Source organism: Lonchura striata, chromosome 4, assembly GCF_050655825.1.
Source record: "Lonchura striata isolate lonStrDom1 chromosome 4, ASM5065582v1, whole genome shotgun sequence".
NCBI classification, from domain to species: domain Eukaryota; kingdom Metazoa; phylum Chordata; class Aves; order Passeriformes; family Estrildidae; genus Lonchura; species Lonchura striata.
This window is the reverse complement of record NC_140706.1, coordinates 50,081,351-50,108,698: the sequence shown is the minus strand read 5'-3', so window position 1 is coordinate 50,108,698 and position 27,348 is coordinate 50,081,351. Positions and strand designations below refer to the sequence as shown.

The 27,348-nt window shown below is 40.8% G+C and overlaps 2 protein-coding genes and 1 long non-coding RNA gene across 9 annotated transcripts; 1 reads left to right on the top strand and 2 right to left on the bottom strand.

Annotated features, from left to right (window-relative positions):
* Positions 1-1,893: 1,893 nt before the first annotated feature.
* Positions 1,894-13,441, bottom strand: LOC110481578 (alcohol dehydrogenase 1). 2 transcript variants are annotated; one of them, XM_031504701.3, is made up of 9 exons: positions 13,066-13,441; positions 9,811-9,912; positions 8,490-8,628; positions 6,318-6,405; positions 5,990-6,209; positions 5,034-5,294; positions 4,418-4,553; positions 3,017-3,155; positions 1,894-2,080 (listed from the first exon to the last, which is right to left on the bottom strand). In XM_031504701.3, the coding sequence occupies exons 1-9, from the start codon at positions 13,363-13,365 to the stop codon at positions 2,056-2,058; spliced, it is 1,410 nt and encodes a 469-aa protein (XP_031360561.2). In that variant the 5' UTR covers positions 13,366-13,441; the 3' UTR covers positions 1,894-2,055. The 2 variants fall into 2 exon arrangements, with proteins under 2 accessions (XP_031360561.2, XP_021405966.1); XM_021550291.4 differs by lacking the exon at positions 13,066-13,441 and adding an exon at positions 12,823-12,968.
* On the top strand, positions 6,097-21,063 carry LOC110481582 (uncharacterized). The gene is made up of 4 exons (XR_002467271.4): positions 6,097-6,236; positions 9,889-10,073; positions 20,588-20,690; positions 20,825-21,063. It is a non-coding gene; the product is annotated as an uncharacterized LOC110481582 (long non-coding RNA).
* Positions 19,017-27,348, bottom strand: TRMT10A (tRNA methyltransferase 10A). 6 transcript variants are annotated; one of them, XM_021550288.2, is made up of 8 exons: positions 27,319-27,348; positions 25,916-26,211; positions 24,778-24,940; positions 24,277-24,348; positions 23,782-23,856; positions 22,672-22,821; positions 22,006-22,111; positions 19,017-20,713 (listed from the first exon to the last, which is right to left on the bottom strand). In XM_021550288.2, exons 2-8 carry the CDS (start codon positions 26,134-26,136, stop codon positions 20,547-20,549), a joined length of 954 nt encoding a protein of 317 aa, XP_021405963.1. In that variant the 5' UTR covers positions 26,137-26,211; positions 27,319-27,348; the 3' UTR covers positions 19,017-20,546. The 6 variants fall into 6 exon arrangements, with proteins under 6 accessions (XP_021405963.1, XP_021405964.1, XP_021405962.3 ...); XM_021550289.2 differs by having other exon boundaries at positions 25,916-26,178; XM_021550287.4 differs by having other exon boundaries at positions 25,916-26,178; positions 26,857-27,343.

Here is a 27,348-nt window from a genome sequence, read left to right as displayed (position 1 = left end):
GGCTGGCTGGGAAGGTGGAGGAAGGCCAACTGGCAACGTAGAGGAAAGCCAATCTGGGCTGCTGATATATGGAAAGACATTGCCTCTCGGGTGGAAAAGCTGACGGTGAAAGTCCGTCATGTAGATGCCCATGTCCCCAAAAGTCAGGCTAATAAAGAGCACCGAAACAACGAGCAGGTAGATCAGGCAGCAAAAATAAAAGTGTCAAAGATAGACTTAGATTAGCACCATAAGGGGGAGTTGTTCCTGGCTCGATGGGCTCATGATGCCTCAGGTCATCAAGACAGAGATGCCACCTACAAGTGGGCACGAGACCGAGGGGTGGATCTAACCATGGACAGTGTTTCCCAGGTTATCCATGACTGTGAGACGTGTGCTGCCATCAAACAGGCCAAGAGAGTAAAGCCCCTATGGTATGGTGGGCGGTGGTCCAAGTACAAGTATGGGGAGGCCTGGCAAATTGACTATATCACACTGCCCCAGACACGCCAAGGCAAGCGCTACGTGCTAACCATGGTGGAAGCCACCACTGGATGGCTGGAGACTTTCCCTGTACCTCATGCCACTGCCCGGAACACCATCTTAGGCTTGGAAAAGCAAGTCCTGTGGAGACACGGCACCCCTGAGAGAATTGAGTCTGACAACGGCACCCATTTCAAGAACAGCCTTATCAACACCTGGGCCAGAGAACATGGTATCGAATGGATATATCATATTCCCTATCATGCTCCAGCTGCCGGCAAAGTTGAACGGTGCAACGGACTCCTTAAGACTACCCTGAAGGCACTTGGTGGGGGAACATTTAAAAACTGGAAAATTAACCTGGCAAAAGCAACCTGGATGGTCAACACCCGGAGGTCTGTCAATAGAGCTGGCCCTGCTCAGTCAAAACCCTTACACGCAGTAAATGGAAATAAAGTCCCTGTAGTACATATGAAAGGTATTTTAAGGAAAACTGTTTGGATTAATCCCACCTCAGGCAAAGACCAACCCATTCGTGGGATTGTCTTTGCTCAAGAACCTGGTTACACTTGGTGGGTAATGCAGAAAAATAGGGAGACCCGCTGTGTACCACAGGGAAACTTGGTCTTAAAAGAGAACTGGGTGTAAAATTTCATGGTGTACAGATGGAAATAGAATAAGGGGTGGATAATGTCCTGGGTTGTAAAATAAGCTTGTATTCTATTTGCCATCCGTCGAAGGCAAAACCTGTCGGACAGGTTTCGTTATCTCTCTCAAAGACAATGGTTTGCCCCGTAAAGGCAATGGTTTGTTTATACACTATTGACTGACTCCCTGCCGGGCTGGTAAGTGAGGGGGGTCCCGCCCAGAGGGGGAAGCAAGCACTCTATTATGGTTTAAAAGGGGTAGCTTTTGGGGAGAGAGGCAGCTCGCTCGCTCTCTTCGCGGGATTCCCGGAGAAGCAGCTCTCTTCGGCGGCACTCGCAGCGAAGCAGCCGGCGCGTTGAGCCGACGGCGGCGGAGCTCAGAGGCAACCCCGGCGCAGAGGAAGACCGGCCCCACTGCCACCAGATCTTCAGAGGGAAACTATACCCTTCTAGAGATCACCACTGCAGCTACAATTCACCAGCCACTGCAAGGGAAGCAAATTGTCCCAGTAGAACTGATACTGGCACCCCGCAGGTTCTGGACTTTTTTCTTTCACTGGTTTTGTTTGTACCGATTGCATTTGCCTTTTTAAATTGTTGTCTAGTTTTCTCCTAGTAAAGAATTGTTACTCCCACTCCCATATCTTTGCCTGAGAGCCTTTTAATTTAAAAATCCTGGTAATTCAGAGGGAGGGGGGTTTGCCGTTCTCCATTGCACAGGAGGCTTTGCCCTCTTTCACAGACTCCTGTCTTGTCGAACCAAGACAATTATGTGCTTGAAATGTGGGGTTTTAGTTTGATTCTTTTATTCAAGGGTAGTGGTAGATCTTTCAGGAAAATCTTACAAAATCTTACAAATCTTGATTTGTGCATCATGTAAGTTGTATTGGTGGATGGTGAAGTTAGTACTGGTGCTGAGCCATCTGCAGGTTAATGTCTGGGAATCCTAAAATGTCAGGACACTGCGGATGCTGCAATATAAAATGACAAGTTAGTGACTAGAAAATCCCCAGGGCTGGCATCAGCAGAGCACTGCTGTTTTCTCTGATAATCTGTGCTATTGCTGTCAAACAGGTACTCCCTCCCTGCCTGCCCCCACCCCAGCTTGCAGCAAAATGACAGAACAGATGTGCAAACTTTGCTGCAGATGTAGAGAACAAAATTCCCAGAAGACTGCAAAGCCTTCACTGATGATGCCCAGGGCTCCTGGTAATTAATTACCAGCTACAGCCAGAGAAGTTCCTCAGAGAGGGGCTTAGACACATCTTTCCAATTACAGAGTAACTGGTACAGCTTATTCTGCTCTGAAACACTGAAGTATTATACTCCATAAAAATTATAAACTGCAATGTGCCTCCATCTTCAAGCTGATTATCGGTATCTTAGCAAAGCTGCTGGAATCTCTGTCCTCACCACTTTCTTGTTTGTTATACTAAAAACTAAAACTAGCATTTGTAAACTATGTAAAATAAAGACAATCAAAGATGAAGTGTGTGCTGCATCATTAGAATCTGAGAACAAACCTCGGGGCTGAAATTCTTCTGTTACTTGCTTTTTATATTCAGAGCAAGGAACATCTAAAACAACTGCTAGCAAATGACAATGAAAAGAAAACATTAATGTAATTCTCCAGACTCTGTACATCTAGAACTTTCAAAAAGGGTAGTCGCCAAACATACTAAGATATACAAATATATTTCCTACTTCTGCTAAGGACAATTTTTCAATTCCCATGGTAAGCTTTGTCAAATGTCTCTGTCAAAAAATATTTCCAATTCCATTACCCTGTGAAAACAGTCTGAGCTGAATTTTCACAATATTTGAGGAAAGCACAAGTTAGACTTTGTCTTACCACACATCTCCTTTAGGTTCGTTATACAGAACCTTTACAATGAAATGATGTTTACCTCTTTCCTGTCCTTAGAAGATCAAATCCTTCATTGATCTTTGCCAAAGTTAGTGTGTGGGTTATTAATGGGTCCAGAACAAACTTTTTCTTCATATAGTCAGCAACCAGTTTGGGAACTGCATCTTTACTCTTCCAGCCTGAAAAAAAAACCAAAAAAACACAGAAAATGCATAATGAAATTAAATGCTTCTGAAAGTACATAAAACCCAGAGCAGCTTAAATTTTTAGATAAACTTTATATAGCAGCGTAATAGGATGAAATATGGCAGCATGGCTTTACCTTTTTAACACAGGTGCCAGCAGAAAACATGGGATAAAGTGCAGCTATTCCACATATGACAAACGCAGCAGAAGACCAGTACAAATGTCAGTCTTTACAGAATCCAAACTTTCCCCCATATCAAACACTGTTTCAACTTAATCACATTTCATACAAAAGCCAGAGCACCATCATCCATGTTGGTAAGTTGAAACTTGATTGTCTGCTCAATATTGGGGAGTGGGTGGTGGATGTTTCTCTCTTTTATTAAAAGCACCACTATATAAAGCTGTCATAAATAGTAGAACGCGCTTCCAGAGGATCCTGATTTGTCTCTGCTATTTTATTCAGGTATCTTTTGATTACATGAGGGGACCAGGTTACAAGTGAGAAAACCTGTTATTGGAAACAAGTTTTCTGTGGCCTTTGAGTTGAGCAAGCTAGGACTTGCTGAGTGTGGGACTACTGAGAGAGCTCCAAAAAGAGAAAGACTGGGAAGGGAGTATTGGCAGCTGGCCAGGGGCTAAGCTGGGGTCTGACCTCTGTGGAAATCAGCTGAGTGTAAGCCCTGATGCCCTTTACAGTCCTGAATCTCCATCTCTCCCACTATTTTTCTCTCTTTCTATTGCTCTCATTCTCCTTTTTGCACTTGATCTTTTTCTCCCCTCCCTCTGTCCTCTCTCTTTATGATTTTCTCTTCTTTTTTTGCTTTATCTTCTATCCTTTTTCTCCTCTTATCTCTCTCCTTATCATTTTTTCTCATCTTGTTTTTTAATCCAACCTCCTCCCTCCCCTCCCCCTCATTTTATTTTTTGCTTCTCTCCCTTATTTCTCATTTTCCTTTCTTCTTTCTCCTTTCTTTCCTCCCTCTTTTTCGCTATTTTGTGTCTTTTTATGTCTCTTTCTTTCTGTCTCTTATTCTCTTCCCTTTCTTCCCCCTCCCTCCCCAGTTTTTTCCTTCCTTCACTTGCCATTATAGTTCCTATAATTAATTCCTTTTCAACTTCTTTATAAGCAAAACAGCTAGCAGTACTGCTTCCAATAACACAGCCTAAGCAATTAATTTGATGTATCCTATTTCATTCATGATGATTTACAAGTTTCTCAAGCCAGTTGAATCACATCTTTCCAAGTCCTGACCTCCAAAGACGGAGCCTTTCCAGCTGCGACCAGTGAAGAGGAGCATGGGATCAAAGGTGATATTTTGTGCTGCAGGGGGCACTCCCACAATCACACTGACTCCGTAGTTACACTGACAACAGGCCAAGGCTGCAGTCTGCATTAGAAACAGAGGGACACGCAGAGTCAGGCAACATTTGTCCTTGGGGCACAGAAATTTGAACTCCATCTCCTCTTCTCAGGGCTATGCTTGCAATTAATTTTTTGTAACTGAAACCTCATTAAAAATTGTTCATTGTATCTGCTCACACCATTGTATCTGCTCTCACTGGTTAAGTATATCCTAGCTTTGCTCTTGTTGCCCATTTTGTCTAAACTATTAGTGATAAGCCACTTTTGGAGAGCATGTGAAATATGTGACATGTAGCCACCCTGGTTTGGCCAGGACACTAAAGTGAAGTTCCCTTTCCTAAATTTCTGAGCATGCTTCTGTCCCTGCATCTAGTGGCTGACAGCTACACTTAGCAGGTTTGAAGTTAGCCTGGTACTCGGCCAGTGGCTTCCTGCTCCTCTTTGGTGCTTGGCAGCTTGGTGAAGGGAGAGCTAACGGGTCTCACCTCATCTTTTGATTGCATACCATGGTATCCGTACGGCCGATGACCTCGAAGGAGTAGTCCACACCCTCGCCGGTCATGTCCATCAGCACTTGGTGGATGGGCTTGTTGAAATCTTTAGGGTTGACGCAGTCAGTGGCTCCCAGCTCCTTGGCCTTGGCAAACTTGTCACTGTTGATGTCCACGGCAATGATGCGGGCAGCTCCAGCTGCCTTGCAGCCCATGATAACAGAGAGGCCGACTCCTCCGAGGCCGAAGACCGCACAGGTGGAGCCTGGTTCCACCTATAATAAGAACCATGTAAACATGGCATATTGTTGCAGGCTAGGGAAAGTACCATGCATTTCCTCATTATCAGCATGATTTCACTTAAGCCACTTCTTGCAATTTAGAGATTACCTGCTGAGAAGGAATTTGCACATGGATACCTGCTAGTGCAGTAACCAGCTGTACTGTTATAATGCTACATGTGACTAAAAGAAATTCCCCCTGACATACATTTCTGAGATCAAGTTTTCATTATATGCCTCAGCTTCAGGTTTAGACACACCTTTTTTTAATGATATTCCAGTGGTGTTAAGGTTTGTAGTGTCAATCAACTGGAGACAGCACCAGCTCTAAAACTCACATTCATATATTGCTACAATTGTGAGTGTTGCCTATATGTATTGCTTCTATGAATTCCTAGACTTCAGTTATAATAAAAAAAAGAACTCTGTTGCAACATTTTTCTAGCGGTGATAAAGCACTGAGGCAAAACATTATAGATGGAAATAAGCAATTTTACTGGATTTTGAGTTGAAGACTTCTGAGTAACATAGAGACAGAATCTGAAGAAAGCAAAGAACTAGTATCTTATTTCCACGCTGAACTAAACAGAGTCTGTACCTCCTCACTTCCATGATGACAGTCCACTCACAGGCTACACAATATTGAACAGACACCATAAAATATCAGAAACACCCACCACAATATTTACCTTGGCAGTCTGAAGAGCAGCCCCGTAACCAGTTGAAAATCCACAGCCAATTAGACAAACTTTTTCCAGAGGAGCAGCAGAATCGATTTTAGCTACAGCAGATTCATGCAGTACTGTGTATTCAGTGAAGGTACTTGTACCAATAAAATGGTAAATTGCTTTTCCTTTACAGGTGAATCTGGTGGTGCCATCAGGCATTAATCCAGCACCTGTAGCAAGGCTGTTTGAAAGATGACCAGAAATAAAGGCAAGTGAAATCTGTTGCTTGTAATCAGTTTTGGATAAAGTCAAATCAAATTAGGGTTGCAAGTAATCCAAGAAAACTCACTCAGTTTTACTGCACAGGTTACCCTTGGTGTTTAAGCAGCTCTTGCACTCCCCACATTGTGGAACAAAGAGTGGAATAACCTTGTCTCCTAGAAATAAAACAGTAATGACAGAGGATTAAAAAAAGAAAACAAGATGCATGCAGGTAAAAACATGAAGCAAGTGTATTTAATCCCCAGGCAAGCATACACTAGGAATGCAGTGATGGTTTTATTTCTGCTGCATTTGTAAGATAAACCATCTCTCTGTGTTTTATATGAAAGACATAATTAGGGCAAAGTTATGACAACTTATTTCTATATGCAAAATTTCTGGTGTCTTTCAACAGAACTGAGTCAGACCTATGTCATAAAACCATGCTATCTACTGACACTTCTAAAGTACTTATTCAGCAGTTCATTGCATGTCCTGTGTAAAAAGAAGGTAGTAATACACCTTCTTTCATTAAAGAAACTGAGATAAAAATTGACATCCACTAGGACAGCAGATTGGAGTGCCAAGATAACAGGGCTGTAAACCATGCATACAAAGAATGGGGAATTAAACATTAATTTGCCAGTCTTTTTTAACATCTTTATATAGCAGTCTATTACTGCTATATAGCAGTCCTATTAGTGTTCTGTTGAGTAAAGGTAGGTAAAATACTTGTCTGAGAAGCAGTGGCACACACAGTCTAAGCCAGCATCTCTAATTCTCTAGCACAATTATGTGATTAACAAAGTGGAATATAGCTTCCCAGTGTAATTTTTTACTCCTATGCAATTTCCACAGCAATGATATATCGTAAATGCCCAATAATCTCTAAACAGGTATTTCCTAATGCATATCAGTTTATAATTTTTCAGTTTTAAAATGTGGCTAATCCTTGACACACTGAGAGTCAAGGGAAATTTTTGATTTCCACCAAAAAATGAAAAATACCTACAGAACATTAAACACCACCACTACCCCGACCCTGAGTTAATTTAGAACTGTGTTATGGTCTTAGTAATCATTTTGCTAAAGGGATGTTGCACAAGTGGAAGCCTTTTTTTCAGAACTTGGAGGTGTAAATTAAGCAACATCTGAGAAATGTGATTTTGTGCATCTATGTGTTCAGGCCTGCTATTTCAGCTCACTTGGAAACACAGGGCAGCAAGAATCAGACAACAGAGAGATTTATGAACCCAGACATAACAGAAAGTACAGCTAGAGCTGTAACTGAAATTTGCAATATACATATGTGTTTGAAGTTAAAGCAGAAATCTCTAATAAATTTTTTTGTTATACATGCCAACCTGCTTTGGACAGACTTCATACTTGTCAGTATGGACAAAGATACTGGAAGTACAGAGGTGTTAAGAGTGGGCTACTAAGGTATCATAACAAACTGCCTGGAAATTGAGTGATTCTGTGTAGATTTTTTTCACTGCATACTTTCTCTTAATAATTTAGCCCTTGTTAGAATTTTTTCAGTCCTATAAAAGTGTAGAGGAATCCCATCTCATCTTACAGCACTTGGCTGAAAATTGACATTTTTCACTATCTATGCACTGTGGTTCAAAGAGAACACAGGGAGATGAGCAGCTGGTCCAGATGAGTGTCCTCAGAGCAATCCAGTCTGCTCAGGGAGCAGTGCTGCCTCACCTGCAATGGTGCAGCCCACATACAAAGCCTGCACCAGCGTGGGCACCCCAGTTGTGCCCAGATGCTTTTAAAGTGAAGTAAGATCTAAGTTCAGATCAACTGAAGTCAATGGATTATTTAGCTGTTAAGAGAATTAAATGGTGCTTTGACACGTTTGTCATCTAGTGCTTTGCTTTGCCTTATTCTTGAAAAAGGTGAGCTGTATCAACTGTGTTTCAGAGAACCTGCAGCTAATGCCTGATTTCATATGAACAAGAGCAATGACTCTATGTTCCTAGTCCCACAACAGGAAAAGCAGTATGTAGGTGGAAAGCAAGCTGCAGATATTTTTTGCCAAAAGCAAAAGAAATTGAGTAGAAAATCTGAAAGTATGTTGGGGACACAGAAAGGCGTAAACAGCAGATTTATATCCTTTGAGGTATCCTTGATAATGTTTAAATTGGAATATTTTTCCGTACAGTAAAAATACTCACAAAAGAAATAATCTTTGACTTAAGGAGGAGTCTGGAAACTCAGCACAGGATTTGTTTTCAGTGCTGTTTCATACCTGGCTTGACTGAAGTCACTCCCTGCCCAACACTCTCCACAACACCAGCTGCTTCATGTCCAAGAATTATTGGAAAAGGCATAACCAGTGCACCAGTTATCACATGGTCATCGGAGCGGCAGATCCCAGTGGCCATGATCTGATTCACAGGAAAGACAAGGATATTTCTGCATTAAACTGTGTCATGTTATATGTGAAAGTGAAATTATATTCTACATTTGGAGAAGCCACTTGCTTCTCTCCAAAATCCAATCTGCACACAATGAATCTACAGGTAAAACAAATTTAGCTGTCTGATTTAAGATTTTCTTGGTGTTTATTAGTCTTTAATCTATAGGGCAAAGCTCCCTTGTGAATGTTTGCTATGCAGTACTGAGCTCTACAGGGAGTCCGAAGACTTTCTGTATTTTCTGTAGAACTAATGTTCTAGCGAGACAATTATATAGGGAGAACAGAATAAATTAAATTATTCCTATTATTTATGTATAAATACTTAAAAAGAAAACTGTGAAATATTTTATAAAATTATAATATTATGTAAATACAAATTAACCATCACATATTATTTATAATCATAGAAATATTGTGTATATTTTGTATTTATTACATTTAGGTTATATGACAATATATAATAGATATTATATATAAATGATGCATTATAGAATGATTTTATATTATAGATAATTCCACAATAATTATATTATTGTGCTGCGTATATATTTTAAATATTCGTATATAGAACATGAAAAAAAAATTAAGCTACATAGTGTTTTATATGACATTTTGCCCTTTCTTCCAGCTAGAACAGCACTATTTATTTTGAAATATTCATGTATGTGTTTACAACTTTTATTCTGACAAATGGATTTGTCAACCCCATGAGAGGGTTTTCCTCACATGTGTAACACTTGAAACTGCTCAAAAATTAAGGCAGCTCCTAAATTCCACTGAGGGTAATATCCAGGTAAAAAAGGAAGCTCCCAGGCCTAATGAGCTATTTCCTAGCACAGATTTAAACAAAGTAAAAGACATTTTCTTGCTCCACACTACAGGAAATTCTGATTTTTGCCTTGTGCTGTAATTTTTTCAGCCTATTAGAAAAACAGATGTCGGTAAACACAAAATACAACCCTAAAAATATATTTTTTTAAAGAACCTCATTATCAAATTAAGGACTTGTTTCATAGGAGCTCACTGATTAGTTACTACTTTCTAGTAGAATGTTTTCTGACTGGGTCTTAAAAAATTACAAAACTAATTCTGATTAAAAGCAAGATATAATGCAAGTCATAGGAGTTGTTTTAAATTTTATTTTCAGTACCTTTACGCGAACTTCATGTTCTTTTGGTGGGGCAACTTCCACTTCCTCAATACTGAATGGTTTATTGGCTTCCCACAGCACTGCTGCCTTGCATTTAATAACCTGCAAACAGAGCAAAGAAAATGAGAATGGCATTTCATTTTCAAGTCACCACACAGATTCTTCCCTTTTTGCATGTGAAACTCCTGCTCATATCTGTGGAGATGAGAGGGAAACTACAGGAAAGAAAACCAAACCAAACAACAACAAAGTCAACACCAAAGGTCAGTGTGTTGTAAGCCTGTTTTTCCCCCCACCAAGGTAATGTCTGATTTTGCTCATCATTCTGTCACATCAAGTTTTCACCTGCATGTGTAATAGTCTCCTAGGCAGGTAGGTAATGGGATACCTCACTCATTCTCATTGCTCCTTTGTTAACTTCCTTGGGCAATTTCTTTTGCCGTGTTGGATTACTTGTCTGCATTTGTATCTTCTTGAAGATGGCACACTAAATGATGTCACTTAACAGGCTGTGATGAAGTCTGTATTGTCGAGAACTGTCTGTGTTGGGAACTGACAAAATTGCTAAAAATTTAATTGAGAGCCTAGTACAGATTTATAAACATTCTAGTAGAGCCCAAGTTCAGCCATGAAGTGATGGCTGAAAGGACCTCTGTAAAGTGATGTAGCACAACACAGAGGTAATCTTGAACAGTCCCTTTAAGTGCAGTATTATCCATGCTAAGGTACCCCGTTCTCAGAAGGGATGTTTAATTCAGGTGGATTTACTACCCTGTGAGAAGATTAATCTATCCTCTGCAACACTACCCAACTATCCAACATAGTTTGTTTTTTTTTTTTTTCCATCTCTTAGACTGAAGTTTGCCCATTAACTCTTCCGGCTTTGTCCTGGTAATGACAGGCCTTAGGGCTCCTCTGACCATCTGCCACTGAAAGAAAAATCCCTTCAGAAAAGAGAAGAGCATTGTCCACACCTCATCCCAGTCTCTCAAACCGGTTTCCTCCCTGCAAGCTCAATCCTAGTATATTCAAAAGCAGTGGGACCTCTCTGTCCCCATAATTGCTATTCCTCCTTGGAGATGTTTAAAGATCCCATCGTTGGTCTTTAAACAACCCCAGTCACTGAAATATGATTTTCCTGGGTGACACACTATAAAGTCCTCAGTCATTCTGTTAAGTCTACTGACTGCAAGTGTTCAGGTGGCATTATCTTGAGAAGGAAACAGAGGGGAATCAAATCCAGGATGCAAAAAGTTCAGCACATGCATATGTATCCTGTGTGACAACTTAACACCAGTGTACTGCAAAAGTCACAGGGGAAAACAACAAACAAACAATTTTTTTTTTTTAAGTAGAAGTAGAAATAATGTCTGATTATCCACAAACTGAAAACTGGTTACAAAGAAAATAATTACTAGGAAATTCTAAACACATGAAATAAAATAGAAAACTTCTAGCAGCTAGACACAGAAGTGGGATGGGCACAGTGCTTTGAAAAAAAGTGCATCAAGAGATATTTGCACTAAATTTAATGTTTAGATACAAGTGTGATTAGTGAAAAATTCACAAGTGTGGCCAAAAATCACATTTCAAAGGGCACCAACTTACTTTAAAAAAGGCAGTATATATATATTTATATTGCATCCCACATAACACAGTGATGATTCCATGACTTGCACATGCTAAGCACATGTAGTGTTTCTAAGAACAAAGGTGGCCAAGGAGTGTGGATTGCCGAGAACAAACAAATCTCTCCATAATAAGACATTAGTTAACGGTGTGTTTTTCTGACTGTTTAGTCCCTGTGAGCTTTTATGGATTGCAACAGGATCCCACAGATGCAGCAGCAGCGCATTATCACCCACTTCATCTGCTAAAACAAGCACTGCCTTAATAGTTGTTTTTCTGCTCGTGTGTTCTGCCAGCCCTGTGAGTTACTGCAGTGGGGGAGGGCAGGTGTAGAAACGCACCCTTTTACAGGACAAAAGGATTATGCTTCTTGGCTACATAGATTGTAACTCTCGTGTTATTCCAAGTTAAACATGGTGAAATCAAAGCAATTAAGCTACATCAAAACTCTTCATTTACTGTGCTGCATCCAATGCTGAGTAGAGCACTGAACTTGGTGAATTTACCTACAGTAAGCTACAATTAATTCTGCACTTGCAGTATCTCAAACAGCATTTTTTCCCTTTCTCTCTTGGTTTTAGAATAGTGAACACAACTGGCAGTAACAGCAAATGATCTTGGTACTATCTTAAGGCACGTTCTAGAAAGGCACATACTTTCAGTTGTTTTCCATTTCTAGTTGCTTGTCCCTTAATCCCTCTTGCAGGTCACTGTTAGCATCTTGCCAGCAGTGCAAGAAGGAACATGTATTGGTATCAACCTCCATTTCTCTCTTGCCATCTAATTTCTAGCAAAGATGTAACTACTCACTTCAATCCCAGCTCAGTATTGCATTGTATGTGAAATTTACTTCTGATCTTCATTAACTAACGCTTGAGACTTGTTATATGCATATCCAAATGTAATGACTGTCCTAATACCAGCACAATTCACCCTGAAATTTAACCCAATATTAGCTATATCTTCTTTTTAGAAAACAAACTGATAGAATTATAAATAAACTAAAAATAGTTTAAACTTCTGTAGGATCTCAGAATGGAAACTGGTAGATAAATACATTGATCTAAACACTTAGTACATTCTGTCATATTTTAAACTATCCAATCAGAGATTAAAACAGCTTGCTAACCCAAACAGAATGTTATTCTAGCGCTGTTATTTCATGTTGCCTCAAATAAACTATTGCCTTGAAGAGTTAACAACCATTTCCTAGGAATCTACGACAGCCTGCAAATAAAGGCAGCTCTTCTGTACCAGTTTCATCCTAAACTCTAATCGGTGCTATACCACCGGGATTTACAGTGTTCCTGCCAAGAGTTCACATTTAAAAATGCATTACTCAGCTGCAGCAAAGAAATTTTCCTAATACAAACTGTTGCTTACTTTGCCTGCCGTGCTCATGTTGACTGGTGTGTCAGCTTCAAATCTTGCCACCGCTGATTTCTTGCACCAAGAACTGAGTCACCCCCAGAGCAGCTGGGTTGCTGGTACCACAAGTCGTCTCCAGCACACTGGAGCCTGAAGCACTCCTGCAAGCGGACTGCTCTGATCTTTTAGCCAAGCCTCCCAGCTCAGAGTCCCACCCCTTAATCAGAAAAAGTGTTAGAATGAGAGTGAACCACTCACCTGATGAAACCTCACTCTTTCAGTGCCTCCATCTTCACTGACTCCTTTGTTGTGCTCTTCCCTACCATTTTTTGCAGCCCACTCGTGGTTGCTCAAAAGCAACAGCCCTGGCTGGAAGCTATTTCCCTTTTTCCACCCCCCTGGAAGCTCATCTCCAAACCCAGTACTCTCAGAGGCACTGTAGGTGCAAAGAGAAATGCAGAGAGTGGCTCTTGAATTCACAGCAGCAGGGACACAGTGAGAACATGAAAGCTTTGCTGATGAACTTTGCTGACACTTGTAAGAGCCCAGCTCACCCATTAAAACATGGGATTGTGCAAGCTGCTTAAGAAACACACTGATGGTATGACTGTGGCTGTATCTCACTGAATACTCCTGAATACTCCAGAATTCTTAGTTTTACAGCCTGGCTACTCATTAATCTGTTGGAATGGCCTTACTTTTTTTTTTTTTTTTTTTTTTTTTTTTTTAACATAGAGATATTTTTGTTGTTGCTAAGCATGGTTTATAGAGCTAAGACCTTTTATGTGTTTCATATGGCCACACTGATGAGGAAATTGGGGGTGGTGCATGGGCAGCTGGGAGGAGACATAGCCCAGACAGGTGACCCAAACTGACCAAAGGGCTGTACCAGACCACATGACATCATGCTCAGTATATAAAGTGAGGGAAGAAGGAGGAAGGTGTGGACATTTGGAGTGATGGCATTTGTCTTCCCAAGTTACCATTACACAGGATGGGGCCCTGCTCCCGTTAATGTATTTATAGAAACATTTTTTATTGTCTTTAATGGCAGTAGCCAGATTTAGTTCTTGTTGGGCTTTAACCCTTCTAATTTTCTCCTTGCAAAAACTCATAACATCCTTGTAATCCTCCTGAGCTCTCAGCCCTTTCTTCTAATGGCCATAAACTCTCCTTTTTTGTTCCGAATTCCAGCCAAAGCTCTCCAGTACTCTCAGAAGGTACAACCTAGTCATTTGCACTTCCTAAAATAACTTGTATCAGAATGAAGTATTTCTAGTCCACTCTATTCCTTGATGTTTATCTTTCTCCTTGCCTCCCTTCTTTTGTACTTGATTATTTTAGAGGTCTTTTCAAACCATTCCCATTCCTTTTCCTTACTGGTTTATTTCTCATATCCCTTTATGTTTCCTTTCCCCTCAAAACTTTCCTCAAATCTTTAGCTATATGCATATCAAGGCCATGACTTTTTTTACTCCAACTGAGAACACTGGATCCTGTCTGCAGCCTGTGCAGGGATAGGTGTCATGGTCTTTAGGCAAAAGGTGAGAAGAAAAGAGGCTGCACAGGGTTCCAGCGAACCACGAGCAGACTTGCATAACCATGTTGCAAAAGTTGCTTTATTTGCCTTGCTCTGCCCGGTTCTTAAAGATAAATGAGGGTGAGGCTCCAGCTCAGGGCATGCAGTGGCCTGGCATGCAGGGAAACCACAGTGCTATCCCTTTACAACTTGCTTGCACAGACCCTCGGCTGAACCCTTTGCTAGAAAATACTTAGCTGATCCCTAGACCTCTCCACTTTTAGGGCTGTTCACTATGAAGAGAATTTTTCTCTACGTTTATCTGCATGTTGTGCAATTTAAATCTCTTCTTTCGGGTGACCAGTGACATGACCCAAGGGGATGGCATGAAGCTGTGTCAGGGGAGGTTTAAGTTGAATATTAGGAAAAGGTTTTTCAGCTAAAGGATAGTTGGGCACTTGAATAGGCTCCCCAAGGCAGTGGTCGCAGCACCAGACTGACAGAGTTCAAGAAGGGTTTGGATAATTCTGTCAGACACAGGGTGTGACTCTTAGGGCTGCCCTGTGCAGGGCCAGGAGTTGGACTTGGATGCAGGTCCCTTCCAACTCAGGATAGCCTATAATTCTATGGAGATATGATGCATAATTCCTTTATTGTTTTTTTATCTCACTTTATCCAACTGAACATGATGCAGTAATATCCCCTCTCCAGTGATTTATTAACCTCAGCAGATGCTAGTGAAATGTGTGTCAGAGGCTGAAGACAACATACTGGAAGTGTTCATGGCTGGTGAGCCTGCACACAGAAATTAGAAGCAGTGGGCAAAGGCCAGTTTTTGCAACTCTGGGTTATCTTCACTTGGGAACTGTAATTTGGCAAATGTTATGAAACATTGACCACGCTCAACACATTGTAGCCATAGCTACAGTTTCTGACTACAAGGCACTTTGTAGGGGAAAGTGGATCTTTACTGCCACTTCACAGGCAGCACAGGCTGCTTTGCACTCCTTACTCCGGCCAGGGCTGAGCAACCTTGCATTCACTGCTTGCCTGAAGCAGTGCATGATGTTGACTCCAGCTGAAGAGAGCTAGTGCTTTCTGAAACAGCTTTCTTTTAATGGAAAAATAGTTCTGCACTGCACTTGGCTCTATTTAACAGGAAACTACTTTAACTACAGCTCAAGTTAAATATACCTAACTCTTTAGAGGAAAAAAAAGCTTTTAATGGCAGTTATGCATCACAGATTTTACTGACAACTATACATTCTGTCCTACAAATAATAAAATGCATACTAGCTTTAGCTAAAACTTTAGTGTTTCTAAAAATAGGCTGCTTCTTCCTTATCTACCATGTTGATATTTAAGTTTACCAAGGTACCTTTCTTTCTTCCAGACAGTGAAGTTAGCTGTTAAGAAAAATAAACCTTCTGGAGGGTGTTTAAATTGAAAATCCAGCATTTCTTCCTACTGTGTGATAGCAATTTCCAAGTTACCCTCTTATGAGTCACTTCTGAAGAATGTGGTAACACAAAAGCTCTGGGACACACATGTTAGTAGAAGATAGGAAAAAAAGCAACATTTCTGAAGTCACACCCTACACAGTATAGAAGTTGTGATTGCTTCAATCCCTTTGTATTTTTCCATCTTCACATTTAAGGATGTCCAAAAGATTAGGTTTACAAAATACAAAACCCTGCAAGTGCTCATTGTTATTGAAGCACAGAGATTGAGCAGAACTAGCTGGCAGGACAGGTTATGACCTTCAAAAAGTTTAGGGATCATATCTGAAGATTATACAAATGTGCATGACACAACAATGAAGCTGAATTAAGCACATATAGGATGACATCCAGTTTTGTGAGAACATGAACAAAGACATGAAAAATAACACAAAGGAAATAAATCAAACATGCACAGGAAATAAATCAACTGCTCACAGGACAATGCCTTATTCATTTTAGTAAGCTGAAGAAATGCTAAAGGTGAAAGATGTAAATTAGCTTGTGGGTTTAGAGCAAGTATTAGAAGAATTTGAATGGGAAAATAATATCCAAGGGGAGTACTCAACCAAGCATGAACACACCTTTTTAAAATAATGTCATGTCTTCCTTTTAGGTCTCTCATCACAGCCAAACATGGCAAACAAGAAATTAAAAAGCATGTCTTACATTACTTGAAGTAAAAATGCAGCAAAAGGGAATGACTATGAATCAAACATTTGATTATTTGGCTTTAGGATTGTCAGTAGTAGATGCTGTTGTTCCAACTAACAAAGTCACATTTTTGGAAGAGAGACAATTAAGGTACACATTTCAAAGATGGACCAAAGTTTATTCAGCTTTAGATTTCAAAGTCACACTGAAGTCCATCTCTGCTTTTCAAAATAACTTATGGTAAGAAGAATGTGTGCTTACTGATAGCTTATTTTAAAACCCTCCTGCAGAATAAATGGATACCTCACAATAATATGAACCTGTGATCTTCAGTGTGATCTACAGCACAGTCTGAGCAATAAAAAGTTCTGTTTAAATCAAAGAAACACTGAACCCTTCAAACTTCCCTGACCTTATCCTCAAGCTTTAAGGATTTTAGGAATGCCACATCCTGCTCTCCTGCAGCTGGCAGTCACACTGCCCCAAGACTGCCCTGAGTGCATGTGCCTTGTCATGCACACAGGCTTTTGGAATAACCATCAGCATAGATCCCCTTGGACAGCTACACCCTCTGCAGCATGCCAGTGTGCACTGCAAAACCCACCATCGTTGTCAACTTTGTGACCAAAAGCCTCTGAGACAGGGCAGTTCAGAGACGATCTTTTCTACTCAGATGCTCTTCTGCAGAGTCGTGTCTAGAATCAAACACTACTGCTCCATAAGCAAACATAGGGTCAATGAACATATATTATGGCATGGGACCTGTGGAAGCCAAAGCAAGGGCAGATTGACCCGAATCCAGGAAATGGACAAGAAGGGGGAAAGTACAGTAACCTGCAGCAGTAGTGTTTGGGAAATTGTCACAACATGGATGCACATAAACAGTGCTGAGGTTCTTGACTTCAGAAATCTGAGCCAAGGGGATTGAGGCTCAGTTGGAAGGGAACAAAACAACATGATTACATATGGCACCTTGCTGTGACCTCCCCACTGCATGCCACTAAAAGAAAGTTTGCCCATTTCAGTCAGAAAGTTTGACTTCATATTTTCTTTTCAGGTTCCTTGAGCCATACCTTCTTTATTGCCTTTTTAATGCTTCACTACACAGGTTTAAAGATCTCTGGATGTATTCTGCTACCCAGCATTGCTGAGCAATAGTTCTGGCAGTACCTGAAACTTTACAAAGCTTAGTGATGGAAATCAGAGCTTTCCTAAGCTCAGCAATGACGCCTGGTGGTGAAACACAGGGATCCTGTTCTAGAGCTTCTGTGCAGATTGTCTTTTTAATGTTCCCTTCTTCAGCATCGTGGCCCGGGAACAAATCACATTGGAGGTCTCTAAGTCTTGGTTAGACAAGCATGTCAGAGCTGACCTTCCCTGAGGACAGCAGGGTGAAGCGGAGAACTTCCCAGTGTGTTTTCTTAGTTTCATTAACTTCATACAGCTAAAGCTGGTTCAAAGAAAGATCTTTCTGTAAGAAGTGCCCTAAAGCACTGAATGTAAATTCCTTGTCTTATTATAAAACAGTACAGTGATTTATCTCTGCTTCCAGTGTAATGCATTAGTGGGCCATGCCTGAAACATGCAAGTAACCATATTGAAAATACTAAGAACGGCCAGGCCTGTAGATTGAAAATGGAGAATAAATTTGCTTTCTTAAGTAGCATGTCACAAGCTAGAACACCAGAATGCCAAACAGGGCTATAACTTGTATAGAATATGTAAATCCAAAATGAAAAACAATTAAAAGTCCTCATCCTCACAGTGAAGAATTTCTTCTAATAATCTAACCTAAAGCCACCCTCTGTCAGTTAAAAGCCACTCCCCCTTGTCCTATCACTACCTGTCCCTGTAAAAAGTCCCTCTACAGCTTTCCTGTAGGCCCCCTTCAGGGACTGGAAGATGCTGTAAGGTCTCTCCAGAGCCTTCTCTTCTCCTGGGTTGAACAGCCCCAGCTCTCCCAGCCTGTCTGCAGGAGAGGTGCTCTGACACTCCGAGCATCTTCATGGCCTCCTCTGGACCTGCTCAAACACAGGTCCATGGGCTTCATATATCATGAGCCCCAGCTTTGGCCACAGCAGTCCAGGTGGGCTCATCAGAGCAGAGCAGGAGGATCACCTCCCTTGAGCTGCTGATGGAGGACAGGAAGACCCCATTGTGTGGGTGAGACAAGCAACGTGGATGAACAGGCAACAGCCACTGAGCTGTTGTGACACAGGGCAGTTGGCATGAACAACCTCTGAACAGGAACACACCCCAGACCATGTTTTCATTCTATTTCACCATAGACAGGTAAGATTTAAACAAATGGATTAAAAAACACCTGTATGTGTGTGGGTGTGTGTATCTAATGTCACTGGTAAAGTTGTAAGGCTGTGTTTTAAGTTGTACAACAGTTTTGTAAGATGCTTTGGAACCCTTTCAGCATGTCTCTAGAAGTCCCCAGTTTGTCTGTGCCATATGCTCCTTTACTCTCAAGCCTGAGTAAATGAGGCACATGTATGAAATGGTCTTAAGGAAACCTTGGACAGACTAAGGAGTCTTAGATCAGGTTTAATGGTGCTACATGCATTAACATGAGGTTCTCTCAGCTGTAGAGGTGTAATTCCTTGCAATTTTACACATTTCAGTTAGAGAATCAGTGTAATACATACTGGGTACACTGATGCTACCTTTTTTTGTTACAGAAACAAAACCAGCAATGTTTTTATGAAAAGCCCTGTGGAACTTCAGCAAACTACAATCCATCCCTTTAACAGAAGAAACTTTTCTATTGCCCTTTTAGAAAGTGTAGAGAGAAGTGCACTAAGTGTTTAAGTCATAAGCAGTTGGGTGTCAAGCCTTTACAGACCATAGGGACTCACAGGGATCCCACTTGCAGTCTCCATTTGAAAGCAGTAACAACGAAGGAAAGGAGAAAAATGGGCACAAGGCAAATCATACTTGAATCAGCCCTCTGACTGCAGCTCAGCAGAGAGGAACACTAAGGATGCCATGACCTCATGCTCTTCAGGCATGAGAAACCTGTATGAGAGCTGCACTTATTCGGGCACTGCAGCTACCTGGCTACTCCCTAGAGGAGAAAGGGATAGGCAGGCTCACAGGGCTGAAGCAAAGCCTCACTTCCAAGATGTCCACTACTCTGTCTGAGTAGTCCACAGCACTGAAGTCAGCTGATGAATCAGAACATCCAGCCAAGACTAATATTATGACTTTTTTTTAAAGGGAAAATATTTGATAGACAATATACAATACATACAGGATCCTGTGATTACACAGTAATACTGAATTTGAGTGACCTGTAAGGAAGAGTTCCTCTCTCTTGGTGTTGTTCTGAGGCTGTGTGATAAATTTTGCTGAGAACATGAAGAAATAATCAAAAGTGATTGAGTCACTTCAGTGTGCACCGTGTGCCCACCAAGGCACATGATTTGTGCCTGTGCTAATACCCATCCCTCTTAAGCTCAAGTATAAACCACTGACTTAACCCCACATTCATACTTCACCTACTGACCCCAGCTAACTAAATACAATATATAAATCAGGCGGTTCAGTTGCTTGTGATTGTCTGTTGAGATGCTCAGGAAAATCAGAATTTTTGTTTTGAGTGTTCATGCACACTTTGCAACAGGCACTAATGGTACAGGTTTTGGAACCAAAGGAACACTTGTCATTCGTTGCTTTTAAGAAAACCTTTGAACAGAAATGGAGACAAGAATGTATACAATAAAATATTAACTACTAATGCTCTTGGCATTTACAACCAACTTGGTATGTATAAAAAATAATATTAAAAAAATTAAACAGCTTCCCTGGGAAAAAAAGAAATGCTGCATTTTTAATGAATTTTTTTTCTCTCTTTAAAAAGCTATTATATTGACATTTCAGGGTAGAAACCTGCATTTAACTTAACCCTTCATGGACAGAAACTGCTCTGAGACTACCAAGCACTGAGACAATTCAGCATTACAAGGGCCACAGATGGCCTTTGAAGTAAAACTACTTAATGTCCCAGTTTTATTCCACTAACTGCATGTCTCATCTTTCCCACCATCCAATTCTGAAGCCTAATTGCTGTCCGAGTCATTGTCTTCATCTTCTTTTCCAGACAGAGCATGTTTGGATGAATCATTGGCTTCTCCCAAAGGAACAGCCCCTTTCCTTTGTGGCAGGATACTGAAGAAGGCCTCCTTCCAGTCTCTCTTCTCCAGGTATGCAAGGATGATCTCAAACACTGCAACATCAGAAAAGCCCATCAGCTCTTTTACAGGGAGGTAAGTGAATTGCTGATAGCAACACACCCCCAAATCCATCTTTACAGAGGTTTGTGTGCGTTCTCTTGTAGCATCTTCAGAGCAGAGCTGATGGAATGCAGGCATGAATAGACACTGCAATTCTGCTACTCCTGCAGCCTGAAGCCAAGACCATCCCGAGTCTCCAGCTGCATGACAGTATTTCTCTCAGGGACTGAGACAAATACTTCAGTCTCAGCAGTGCCTTCTGTACAGGCACCAATGCTTTCTCATGTTTGACAGGAATCCTGCTGTGGATGTACTTTAATAAATATTTTGACCCCTCCTATAATTAGCTCTTCCTTTCTATATAAAGCAACAGTGAAAGATCCAAATTTAGAAACACATAACATCTTACAAACACATAGGGTTTGATAATTTTTAAGTCCTGTGCCATACTATATTCTCTTCCATGCTTAAATAATCTTTATTATCATGCAAATACCAGCCTCATTAATACGGCACTTTCAGAAAATAAAGTTACCATTGAGCAATGTGTTACATAAAAAAATAAACTTGAAATAAAGCAGCGTAAGATAAGCTAAAGAATCTGCAGTGGGGCACAATAAAGACTTTGACACCATGTCAAAAATTTCCATGAAGGTCTGAGTAGGGTCCATTTTGCATGTATTTTTGTTTAATGACACTGAAAGACAGTCTAATAATAAAGCTAGAAGTTTAAAAGGAGCAAGGAATCAAGGCTTGGTTAAGCAATTGAATACTTCAGTCAGAACCAGGAAAATACAGTTATTAAAGTTCAGTAGTTGGAGTACTGCTGATACCAACTGAGGAAAGTCTACAGGTGCTGAGGCAGTTACTGCTGAACAAAGCTGTTGAAATGTTGAAAGAGGTGTAAACATCAAACGTTCATCCTCCCTTGGCATAAAATGTGTACCCTACAATAAGCTACAATATTGGATAGTTTCCAACATTTTACTCACTTATACAGTAAACCTGGAAACAAGACCAGGACGGTAAGAAAGCCACAAGTAATCCTCAGACAAGCCAGCAAGATACAATGTTCACTTCTAAACGGCTAAGACACCATTATTTGCATTTAACCATATCTATAATATTTAGGGCAATTAGTATATTCTGTAGGCAACTAAATTCAAGAAATATCAACATAATAAAACAAGGTTTAGTCATCTGCACTACAGTGCAGAGGGTTCAAACTGTAACTATTACAGGTATATTATAAAATAATGTAATTATTTAATGATTTAGAACTTACCATGATTGACAGCTAACACTTTCCGACTGTTCATTTTGACAAAGTTTCCAAGTGGCAGCTGTGCATGACCAATTCCCTGCTCTACAGCTTTTCGGTAAGTAATTCCCTGGGGAAAAGATAGCAAAACAAGTGAATTGAGAATTACTGTTTCAGATCAGCCAGTACAAATTTACTACAAGTATCATTTTCTGACAAGAGTTTTGCCTATGCTGCCATGATGTTGCTTTAGAAGTTGGTTACAAAAAGAAACTTAACCTGATTGGACAGTACCTTCCTCAAGGGCTACTACCTCTGGAAAACTCACTACTTTCAATTTATGTCGCACTATGACCTGTGGTCAAAAGGATTGTAAATGAAACCTGTTCATGCAGCTGCAGCTCTAGAACCATCAGCGGTTGCCTGTTTTAAAGGTAAGCTTATGTTAAAGTACAAAGTTATTCAGGTTGTAGTCACTTGCTGTTTTTTCAGAGAAGAGTAAAGGATAAGAAAACTCTGGAACACAAGCCACTGATGCCACCACAAGTTTTTCCATATTTCTTCAACATTTTTTGAATTCTCTTTTGAGGAAGAGTTCTCATTATTAATTATGTTAGTTTACACATGAACAGCAATCATGTCAAATAAGGTGCCAAAAAACAGCTGCTAAGAAACAGACCCACAGTTTACCTTGTGGTGATTGTGATCCACCAGTCCTCCAATCACATAGGCTTTCTTCTCATCAAGCTCTCTGAGAACGTCTGGGGAATCTGAGGTAAGATATACTAGATCTTCTTTCTTTATTAGCTCACTATAGTGCTCTGTTCTAATTTGGATATCCTAAAAAAAAGGTAGTTAAAAGAAGTTACATTCAACTGATGAATTGCTGACCAAGCTTTACAGACCCAAGATGGGACTGGCAAAATAAATCCAACAGTATGTGGTCATTCCAAATTCCTCCTTCACGTTCAAATACATAGCGCATTGCAGATTAATTTTCTGTGTAAACAATCCAGTCCCTAGAGCACTGATTTGTAAAAATCAGCAGGAAATTTTCTGAAGCCCAAAATAACTTTATAAATCCTTAAGTTCTTGTGATTCCCTTCAAACGTTGCTGTATTTCTCCTATGGATCCGAGTAGTTTTTAAGTCCATTAAAAAAAGCGAACCCAGAAGCAAACACTTAGTTTACATTAATTTTTCAGTTAGATAAGTTTATGCTAAACTCTCATGAAGCAGCTATTGCACAAGAACTGTTGGAAACGGGACTGTTTTTATTTGTTCTAAGTGCTCTTCCTTTGGAGTTGTTGGAATAGTGGCTTAACAGGGAGTTGCAAGGAAAACCAACAGGAGCTTGACCATAAGAGAAACTACTTCTCTCCAGAACATTTCAGTGCTGAGAGGCAACGTGATGAAAGTGCACACCAGAGAATCACATGCCAACTGGTAAATCTTATTTTGGGCATGGATAAAAGAGCACTGTCAAGAAGAACAACTGATGGAACTGCTTAAATCAAGGAGTCCTGTTTAGTCTATCAAGAATGAAATTAGTTCAGTGAAAATAAGTGAAAATGGATCTGTGTGTAGTTTTTCAAGCAAGATTCAAATCTAGATCCAAGAGAAGCAGTCTTTGGCTTACTTAAGTTAAATAAATTAAAAGGACAAAAAGCTTTTTGAAACATGCTATTGCTCACATGTATTAGAAATATCCACATGGAAAAAAATGTTCTTCACAACTAACAATATAGTTAACAACTACAATCAAAACTGTAACTTTATACAGAAATACTAAATTATTCACCTTCCAATTCACCCATCCTTTGTCATTTTCGTTCATGTTGGTCTTCAACTGTCCCCCATGGCTGGTCAAGTAAAACTTCAAACAGAACAAACAAGATGTACAAAATACAGAAACATCAACTTGCCACAATCTGTTTCCTCTCTTCCCACACAGTTAGCTAAAACTTTTAATATTTTTTAGATGGAAGTGGTATTAGGACCATATTCATATAGTTTGGGATACATTTAAAAGACAAATTCAGACTTATAGTGACTTTTTAAAAAATCTGCCACAGCTAAAACCAAGTGTATTGACAGCCTCTTACTGGCACACCTGGATCTGGCACTTTTCATCTGCATGCACATACTGTTCCATATACAGGGGTATCCTTATAACGTGGGTGTTACAATAAAAGTAATTTCTTATGAAAGAGGCAGCTTAAATATTTTCTTTTCCTACTACAGTTCTCATGTTTGGTACTTAGCAACAGTCAGTGTTCAGTTTGTTCAAACATACCTGCACAGGATGAAATGCCTTGCGGTTTTCTGCATAACATCTCTGAATCTGCTTGTGAAGCTTCTTAACGTCCTGTACACAACACAGTTTGTTTTTATTTAGTCCTTCATACAGACCATCACAAAATGCTTTATCATGAGCCAGTCAGAAGCTAAAGAGAGAGAAAGGAAGCTTTTAACTGGCAAAAGTGACTACTCAAAGAGTGTGGGCATCAGATCCTGAGAGGAAAAAACACCCACTGTGAGGGGATTATGCTGACAAGGAGACATAAACATCTTCCACACAGGTGTACTTAGACACCTCTATGCATGTGCTTGATTTACATTATTCTAGGGAAAAAAAATCACAGGGCTTTGATTGACATACAAAATTAATCTGAGGAATCAAAGAGGTTTATGACTGTGACAACACTTGGTCCGTAATCCATGGGAAAATCCTGAGAACATATAGTCTGTATTTAAGAAGATTAAATATACCTAGTTAATCTGAAGTTCCTTTTACCTTTAACACCATCAGGTCATCAAAGCTGCAGTCCACGATGAGGCGAAGTGTGCTAGGAACAACTTCCCTGCGCATGCACTTTCTGTCATTCCCCTCACTACTGGAATCCAATTTTGACTGACGTTCTAGTTTTCTCTTCTGGCGTTTTTCTTTTCGTTTCTGCCTAAGTAAACAAACAAATCAATCCTCAAAAAGTGCTGCCAGCTCTGCTGAGGTACTGTGTTATGCAAACAAATGCAGATTTCTAGGACCAAAGTGGTTGTCCTGTGACTGTGATAGTTTAAACTCAGCCTGTTGCCTGCATTTGTGCCACACTGAGACCAGCACAAAACATCCCCCTGCCTTTGTGAAGTTCTGTAAATACCTACAAAGACAGACATCTGACACAAATGTAATTTACTCAATACTGGGGAGTCTCACGGATTTAAGGGTGCTCTGAGAAAAGTCTAGTAACAGAACCAACCAAAAAGTGATTAGTTTACACATGAACAGCAATCACAGTATTAGAATGAGGAAGGCAATTTACATCCTGTTGCACTGAACAGTTTCTCAAAAGGCTTCTGAAGAAATTGTTCCATCCTCCAGTCCTCCTGAGAGGAGCAGGCAGTTGGGAGATCAAATTTCAGAGACAGCAACAACCACTGTCTTGGAAAGGAGCAGCCGACAGTCTGGGATAAGAATAGACCACCATCACTGCATTTGCAGATACACTTTCACTCAACACAACAAAACAGAAGCTCTGTAACTTGTAGCACAGCACTTCACATGTCAAATGTAGCTGCTTTTATTCAGTGTCTTTGTAAGATTCTCAAGTCTGACAGCACCAGGAAGAGAGGAACAAGGCCACACTTTCTGTCTCCCTTCTGACAAATGAAGAACATGCACGTTTGAATCCCTCCTGACATCCTCTTGAAGCCGAGGAACAATTCTAGTATGAGGAGGGGATGCTTACCTCTACAGCCTCTTCAAGTGCAGATGAAGTAGCCTGGGGCTACTGCTTTAAACCTGGTGTGGGAGAAAACTGGTTCAACTGCCTTGATTTGATGAAGCAATTCACAATCAAATTCTGCTGACACATCGTTATTATTAGCACTAAATATTATGTGGGAACCATGGGAAGCCGCTTTGCAAACCATACCTCCGTAGATCTTTCTGTTCTTCCCACTGCTTCTGCTTCAACAGCTTCTTCCTTTGCCTCTTGGACATGGACTCAAGGCATTCTTCCTTGCCTGAGCTTGCCTCCAGTCTCTCTATTAGACTGTCATTTGACTTTGCCTTTCCTTCCACGTCAGGAACTTCAGGGAACGGGGTGTTTTCCATTAGCACCTCTGGACTGTCTCTGGGTGTTTCAGACGACATTAGCTTTTGGCTGGCTTTTCTGACTTTGTCTCTCAGCACACGCTGAAATGAAAAACAAATCTGCTCACCAGTTCTCTAGGAAACAAAGTGATATAAGCGTCATTAACAAGATGCTCAACTAGAACAAACACCACTCAACAGCTACTATAAGCCTGAATAAAGAATAAGAGACAGCCTTTTTTTGTTTGTTTAAAGCCTCTGCAAATAGTAACAGAGAACATTCTAAAAATACTATAACCTATATTCTGAGAGTCTAAAAGTCTGCCTGCTAGATCTGCAGGTAGTGAATATTTTAATTTAAAACTTTGCAAAAGAACAACAGCATAAAATTAGGGAATCATAGTGAATCAAATGTAATAGGAAAAAAAAGCATTAGCAGTGCGTGTACAGGAACACAAAAAATTAAAGCAATATACTGCAATATAACTACAGCAGCATGTTAGAGAAATGTAATTTTAAAGTGACTAAAGCCATTTGGGTGAAAATAAAAAGAAGTGTGAACAAGCTGTACTCCTTTAAAATTAATCTTTATTTCTCCTGAATACAGAAGACATTGGACAGTAGCAGACACCAGCCACTGTCGGTAGACAAAAACAAGCAAAAGGGTGAACAATTGTTACTCAGCAAAACACTCTCGGTTCAAATCAATTACAATTATAACCACTCCTTTCCAACGGCAAGCACGATCCGCACTAACAGCTCCCTGTGCCCGACACCCACACAACTCCCCAAGGACAACTCCACCGGAGAAACAGGCAGGAAACAGCACCGCCCTGGCTTCCTGCAGCGGCAGCAGGCACAGGAAACGCACAGGAAACACACAGGACACCAGAAAAGCAGCGGCGTTGTGCTGCCACATCGCGATTTCCCTGTCTGAGGGCGCTCACACACCCGCGTGCGCGTATTTACGCGCACGGACGCATATACACACGCACACACGCACACACGCACACACACACACACACACACACGCACACACGCGAGCACACGCGCGCGCACACACGCGAGCACACGCACACACGCACACACACACGCACACACGCGAGCACACGCGTATCTCTCTGCACACGGACACGCCACACGCCCCTCACGGCTGCAGAGGCCGAGCCCGCCCCGGCGGCGGGGCCGCGCGGATCCCCCGGCCGCCGCCATGTTCCCCCGCCCCGAGGGGCCGCAACGTACCGCGAGCCGCCCGCGCGCCCGGCCTGCCAG

What these genes read in the sequence shown, in the direction of transcription:
- TRMT10A (XM_021550287.4), bottom strand. Translation starts at nt 27,288, where the DNA reads ATGGCGGCGGCCGGGGGATCCGCGCGGCCCCGCCGCCGGGGCGGGCTC. An exon ending in GAACAGAAAGATCTACGGAG is followed by an intron (nt 24,941 to 25,915) that starts GTATGGTTTGCA and finishes TTGTTTACTTAG; the next exon opens with GCAGAAACGAAAAGAAAAAC. An exon ending in AGGCATTTCATCCTGTGCAG is followed by an intron (nt 23,857 to 24,276) that starts GTATGTTTGAAC and finishes TTCTGTTTGAAG; the next exon opens with TTTTACTTGACCAGCCATGG.
- LOC110481578 (XM_031504701.3), bottom strand. Translation starts at nt 13,365, where the DNA reads ATGGGTGAGCTGGGCTCTTACAAGTGTCAGCAAAGTTCATCAGCAAAG. An exon ending in CTGCTCTTCAGACTGCCAAG is followed by an intron (nt 5,295 to 5,989) that starts GTAAATATTGTG and finishes TTCTTATTATAG; the next exon opens with GTGGAACCAGGCTCCACCTG. An exon ending in TCGGCCGTACGGATACCATG is followed by an intron (nt 4,554 to 5,033) that starts GTATGCAATCAA and finishes TTTCTAATGCAG; the next exon opens with ACTGCAGCCTTGGCCTGTTG.